At 39.6% G+C, this 7,312-nt stretch overlaps 2 protein-coding genes across 2 annotated transcripts; one reads left to right on the top strand and one right to left on the bottom strand.

Annotated features, from left to right (window-relative positions):
• The first annotated feature begins 1,016 nt into the window (after positions 1–1,016).
• On the top strand, positions 1,017–1,508 carry LOC149925293 (uncharacterized protein F54H12.2-like). Its single transcript, XM_090161725.1, has one exon. The coding sequence runs from the start codon at positions 1,017–1,019 to the stop codon at positions 1,506–1,508; it is 492 nt and encodes a 163-aa protein (XP_090017851.1).
• Positions 1,509–5,884: 4,376 nt separating this feature from the next.
• LOC149925294 (uncharacterized protein F54H12.2-like) lies at positions 5,885–6,376 on the bottom strand. The gene has a single exon (XM_090161726.1). It carries the CDS (start codon positions 6,374–6,376, stop codon positions 5,885–5,887), a length of 492 nt encoding a protein of 163 aa, XP_090017852.1.
• Positions 6,377–7,312: the final 936 nt, after the last annotated feature.

Below are 7,312 nucleotides of genomic sequence, written 5' to 3' on the forward strand. Positions count from 1 at the left end.
TAGCGAAGAGATCTAAGAGCGCTGGTAAAGAGACATTGTTATCAGCCGCGGAAGCCGTTACGCGAATGATGGGATCTGGAATTAAAAAGAGGCGTAGAGCATCGCGCAAAGTCACTCGAGCTAAAACCAAGAAGAAGAAAGCATCGTGCCGATCTTACTCCGATATATTTTCATAAAGTCTTAGATTGGCGTTGATACATCCGAACTCTAGTGGTTGCGTGAATTCCGAATTGGACCTTTTCGAAGTCCCGTTAACGCAAACGGGGATTATCGGTGGCGAATGGGTCGAATACCACCCCATTTCCAGCATTAGCAACAATTCAGCGTTAACGTTTTGCATTAGTGGGAATTCCGAAGCCTACATCGACCTATCACAAACTCTCCTTCACGTTCAGGTGGATGTGAAATTGGAAAACGGATCTTACCCTAAAGCCCCCGTTGTTACTCCGGCGGGTGTGGTTACGACCCCGGCGGATAATGTAGCCCCCATCAATTTGTTTTTGCACAATCTATTTCCCGAAGTCCACTTATTTTTAAACGAAAAATCAGTTACTCCTTCCGCTCAGAATTACCCGTACAAAAGTATGATTCAAACTATGTTAACATTTGGAGACTCTGCTAAAACGAGTCATCTTACCAGCGGCCTATTCTATCGCGACACGGCGTACGAGTTCAACGATTTCGTGAACAATAAAGGTTTCTTACAAAGAGCCAGCTTCGCTCAAAAGGGAACTATAGATATGATCGGCGCTCTTCATTTAGATATTTGTCAACAGCCGCGCTTCCTTTTGAACTTGGTGGATTTAAAATTTGTTTTTGGGAAATCAAATACCGAATTTTGTTTACACTCTGACGTAAAATGTAAATTGGTCATTAAATCAGCTTCGTTATATTTGAGGAAAGTCAAGTTAATTCCCGAAATCCCACTATCACACGCCAAAGTGTTACAAATGTCGAGAGCGAAGTACCCAATTTCCCGCACGGAAGTGATGTCGTTTTCGATTCCGAGAGGCAACATGAGCGTCGTGCAAGATCATTTATTTACAGGACAAATTCCGAATAAAGTCGTAATCGGGATGGTTGAGCAAAACGCGTTTCTGGGTGAACTCAAATCGTCGCCATATAATTTCCAGCATTTCAATTTAAACCACATTGGTTTGTTCGTCGACGGCAGTAGCGTACCACATAAAGCCCTAACACCTAACTTCGCGGAGCGTAGCTACATCCAAGCGTACACCAATTTATTTCTTCAAACGGGTCAGTGGAACATTGACGAGGGAAACCAAATAAGTCGCGAAGATTACGCCGGTGGAAATTGCCTTTTCGTCTACGATTTGACTGCCGATTTAATGAACAATGCCTCTCATTTTCATCTTGTTAAAAACGGAAATTTGAGGCTGGAAATGAAATTCGCTTCCGCGTTACCCGAAACGATTGCCGTAATTGTTTACGCGGAATTCCAGAGTTTGATTGAAATTGATAAGAACCGAACCGTAATCTTCGACTAGAATGGACACAATGCAGCTAACGAGAATTTTGGAGAAAGATAATTTCACCAGAGACTTATTTCGAGGCGTATTCGCCGCGGACCAACTACCAAAGTTCGTGACGACGTTTCCATCTCTGTATATCGTGAACACGGATACGTCGAATGACGATGGTCAGCACTGGATAGTTTTGTATTTCTCGAAGAATAATACAAATACCGAGATGTTCGACTCCTACGGTAACCCCCCAGATATGTTTCGCTTTAATGACTTTGTCGAAAGAAATAGTAAAACTGTGACATTTAACTCTTTACAACTTCAAGGAAATCGAAGCGTGACGTGTGGAGGTTTTTGCGTGTATTTTGCTCTTAATAGATGTAGGGGTGTAAAAATGTTCGATATTGTGACTAGATTTTTTTAAAATAAAAATGTAAATGATAAAATGATAAAAGAATTTATGTATTCAAGGTATTCAATAAATTTTCAATAACTTAGTAAAACTTCTTTAATTTACATTTTACATTCAAAATAACACCAGTGGGTTTGTTTGGTGATCTCCACAGTCTACATTACATCAAAGTAAAAATTTAAAAAGTTAGTTACATTTTTACGTTAAATTAAAAATATCATTTAAATAAGATAGTTTCATTTTATTTACATTACGCTTTAAGTTCAAAATATATTTTTAATAGAAATACAATAGAAGACTGAACTATTGGCGATTTAAAATATCGATCCAGTAATGACCATGCGATAGGGTTCGAATGCCGTCCCCCAAAATATACCTTTTATTATCGCATGGATTAAGAGACATTTTGTTTTGGGAGACGGTAAATAGCTGATGCCTCTGATTGACGATCCGCTTCATAGAATTGCTCGTAATTCGAGTAGCCATGAGGCAGTCGCGGTAACTCGAGTGTCGGATATCCTTTTCCACTACTAGCTTACAAACACCTTTCGCGGTTTTTTCTCCCCCCTTTCCGAAAGGATGGAGTACATTTTGGGGCGGAGCCCAACGAACTCCCGTATAGGGATCCCATCCATTTCATCTTTCATCTTTCCAATGACTTTTTTGTTTACGTCATTGAAAAGAGGATGATTCGTGGGATACCCCGAGAAATCGAAGAGATGGGAGGAATTTCCGAAGTCCGTGTAAACGTCCTCCGTTTGTATATTGTACGCCAGGCTGTCCGTGTCCGTGAAAAGTAATCGGACCTTTTCACCGTAGGTCTTGCGCATGTACTCGTAATGAAACTCGAGGTTCACGACGAAAACTAAAATGAGCGGGCGATTCTGCGTTAACGTGTGGAGCTGTATTGGGGATGGGCAAGCTGGAGTTCTAAGACCCGTAATTGGACGTTTAAACAGCCAATCTTACATCCAAATTCTCAGGGACTCCATGCTACTGTCGTTAGCGGTCATATATGGATTGGAAAACGCTGGAAGGTAATGACAAGTCGGTGGATAATTTCCAGTATCATTTTGTTTACTGGTTTTCTGTGGGTATCTAGGGTCTTCTTCATGCACGATAACTGCCCTGCTCACACTGCGAGGGTGGTCACGCAGTTTCTCGAAGAAGAAGGAATCCAAGTGTTGGATTGGCCACCTTTGTCTCGGGATCTCAACTCCATAGAAAACTTCTGGGCCTTAATAGTATATCTAATGGACAACAGGATACAAACCGACGTCGAAGATTTAAAGAACATGGTCATAGACGCGTTTAACCGCGTAACGCCGCAACACTTGGAAAATTTAACCAGGTCGTTTCGTAGACGACTTAGAGAGTGTTTGAGAAGAAGAGGTGATTCAATTCCTTATTGAATTTTTGTTACTTAATGTTATTTCTTTAAATATTAAACATATTGAATAATTAAAAAATCTAAAACTTAAACCCTTCGAATTTGTATTGTTTTTTCTTATATTGGAATAAATATCTTAAATTTGTAGAAGATTCTCGGAACCATTTGCAGTGTTTTCATATTTTCGCTCTATCATTGCCTACGTTATTTTTGAATTGGTCTATATATCGAAGATGGCTATGGTTGCTCCGATCGCCGACAAGGTGCTTCCATCTATTATCGATTTTCCAACACGTTTTATCATTTATTTTAAAGTCGTCATACGTGCCGAAGCAGCCTTGTCTCGAGTGAATTTTGTTTCCCCATATCTTGAAAGACAGTGACTATAATTTTAAAAATTGGAGCAACGAGAAATGTCATACTTATGGAAATTATGTTACTTGTGTTAAAAACGAGCCTAGCGGAACCTAATGATCCACCACAGGGTATAGTTTTCTACACCTATTTTCCACTTTCATTGTTTCCATCCTCATCGAGCCACTATTTTCAAAATTTCCTATATAAAATTAATTGTTGTTAATATGCTGTGAATCAACGGAGGGAATGCCGAAAGTCGCATTTCACGTCTTATAGTTTTTCACCAATGAAACCAAAAATTTCAACCGGCGATAGCTCCTCAACCGTTGGTCGTAGGGCGATAACAGTGACAATTTCTAAATACAAATCGACCACCCCGAAGTCAAAAATGTCGCTTTCAGGACCGTAACTCTGCTATTTAAAAAGTTGTCATATTCGACATTTGGCGTTCCCGCCCAAACTATTGGTGCTATGCAAAAACCAACAACGCCATGTGAAAGGAAATAAAAAAATATCAAAAAATGCCATTGGATTCAGTTTGTTATCGCTTACACGTTTCGAGAAAATTGAAAAAAAGTGCTAAAAATCCCTTTGTCGAAGACTTATTTAACAGACTGTACGTTATTAATCAAAGTAAATGAAAAATAAGTAGATTATTTTTTTTACCAACAGTATTTATTGCGCGAAATAAATTCTTTTGGTTTAATAAATGTAATTTAGTTTATACGCAAGTAGCCACGTATACAAATTATCGGAATAATAAGTACTAATCTCATTTCGTTTCAATAATAGGTAAAACAATGGAGAACTTGAGAAATCGGATAGATTTCCATCTCGTACAAACACCTGAGCGGGCTATTAAGAAAGCGTCTTCTCCGGCATTTGAAAAATTCACGATTTTCCACAACGAACTCGTGGGTATTCATATGAAGAAGAAGTCACTTACTTTGAATAGACCAATTTACACTGGTTTCACCGTTTTGGATCTTTCGAAACTAACCATGTACGAGTTTCATTACGAGTACATGCGCAAGACCTACGGTGAAAAGGTCCGATTACTTTTCACGGACACGGACAGCCTGGCGTACAATATACAAACGGAGGACGTTTACACGGACTTCGGAAATTCCTCCCATCTCTTCGATTTCTCGGGGTATCCCACGAATCATCCTCTTTTCAATGACGTAAACAAAAAAGTCATTGGAAAGATGAAAGATGAAATGGATGGGATCCCTATACGGGAGTTCGTTGGGCTCCGCCCCAAAATGTACTCCATCCTTTCGGAAAGGGGGGAGAAAAAACCGCGAAAGGTGTTTGTAAGCTAGTAGTGGAAAAGGATATCCGACACTCGAGTTACCGCGACTGCCTCATGGCTACTCGAATTACGAGCAATTCTATGAAGCGGATCGTCAATCAGAGGCATCAGCTATTTACCGTCTCCCAAAACAAAATGTCTCTTAATCCATGCGATAATAAAAGGTATATTTTGGGGGACGGCATTCGAACCCTATCGCATGGTCATTACTGGATCGATATTTTAAATCGCCAATAGTTCAGTCTTCTATTGTATTTCTATTAAAAATATATTTTGAACTTAAAGCGTAATGTAAATAAAATGAAACTATCTTATTTAAATGATATTTTTAATTTAACGTAAAAATGTAACTAACTTTTTAAATTTTTACTTTGATGTAATGTAGACTGTGGAGATCACCAAACAAACCCACTGGTGTTATTTTGAATGTAAAATGTAAATTAAAGAAGTTTTACTAAGTTATTGAAAATTTATTGAATACCTTGAATACATAAATTCTTTTATCATTTTATCATTTACATTTTTATTTTTAAAAAATCTAGTCACAATATCGAACATTTTTACACCCCTACATCTATTAAGAGCAAAATACACGCAAAAACCTCCACACGTCACGCTTCGATTTCCTTGAAGTTGTAAAGAGTTAAATGTCACAGTTTTACTATTTCTTTCGACAAAGTCATTAAAGCGAAACATATCTGGGGGGTTACCGTAGGAGTCGAACATCTCGGTATTTGTATTATTCTTCGAGAAATACAAAACTATCCAGTGCTGACCATCGTCATTCGACGTATCCGTGTTCACGATATACAGAGATGGAAACGTCGTCACGAACTTTGGTAGTTGGTCCGCGGCGAATACGCCTCGAAATAAGTCTGGTGAAATTATCTTTCTCCAAAATTCTCGTTAGCTGCATTGTGTCCATTCTAGTCGAAGATTACGGTTCGGTTCTTATCAATTTCAATCAAACTCTGGAATTCCGCGTAAACAATTACGGCAATCGTTTCGGGTAACGCGGAAGCGAATTTCATTTCCAGCCTCAAATTTCCGTTTTTAACAAGATGAAAATGAGAGGCATTGTTCATTAAATCGGCAGTCAAATCGTAGACGAAAAGGCAATTTCCACCGGCGTAATCTTCGCGACTTATTTGGTTTCCCTCGTCAATGTTCCACTGACCCGTTTGAAGAAATAAATTGGTGTACGCTTGGATGTAGCTACGCTCCGCGAAGTTAGGTGTTAGGGCTTTATGTGGTACGCTACTGCCGTCGACGAACAAACCAATGTGGTTTAAATTGAAATGCTGGAAATTATATGGCGACGATTTGAGTTCACCCAGAAACGCGTTTTGCTCAACCATCCCGATTACGACTTTATTCGGAATTTGTCCTGTAAATAAATGATCTTGCACGACGCTCATGTTGCCTCTCGGAATCGAAAACGACATCACTTCCGTGCGGGAAATTGGGTACTTCGCTCTCGACATTTGTAACACTTTGGCGTGTGATAGTGGGATTTCGGGAATTAACTTGACTTTCCTCAAATATAACGAAGCTGATTTAATGACCAATTTACATTTTACGTCAGAGTGTAAACAAAATTCGGTATTTGATTTCCCAAAAACAAATTTTAAATCCACCAAGTTCAAAAGGAAGCGCGGCTGTTGACAAATATCTAAATGAAGAGCGCCGATCATATCTATAGTTCCCTTTTGAGCGAAGCTGGCTCTTTGTAAGAAACCTTTATTGTTCACGAAATCGTTGAACTCGTACGCCGTGTCGCGATAGAATAGGCCGCTGGTAAGATGACTCGTTTTAGCAGAGTCTCCAAATGTTAACATAGTTTGAATCATACTTTTGTACGGGTAATTCTGAGCGGAAGGAGTAACTGATTTTTCGTTTAAAAATAAGTGGACTTCGGGAAATAGACTGTGCAAAAACAAATTGATGGGGGCTACATTATCCGCCGGGGTCGTAACCACACCCGCCGGAGTAACAACGGGGGCTTTAGGGTAAGATCCGTTTTCCAATTTCACATCCACCTGAACGTGAAGGAGAGTTTGTGATAGGTCGATGTAGGCTTCGGAATTCCCACTAATGCAAAACGTTAACGCTGAATTGTTGCTAATGCTGGAAATGGGGTGGTATTCGACCCATTCGCCACCGATAATCCCCGTTTGCGTTAACGGGACTTCGAAAAGGTCCAATTCGGAATTCACGCAACCACTAGAGTTCGGATGTATCAACGCCAATCTAAGACTTTATGAAAATATATCGGAGTAAGATCGGCACGATGCTTTCTTCTTCTTGGTTTTAGCTCGAGTGACTTTGCGCGATGCTCTACGCCTCTTTTTAAT

This window comes from Leiobunum rupestre, chromosome 10, assembly GCF_980474605.1.
Source record: "Leiobunum rupestre chromosome 10, qqLeiRupe1.1.hap1, whole genome shotgun sequence".
NCBI classification, from domain to species: domain Eukaryota; kingdom Metazoa; phylum Arthropoda; class Arachnida; order Opiliones; family Sclerosomatidae; genus Leiobunum; species Leiobunum rupestre.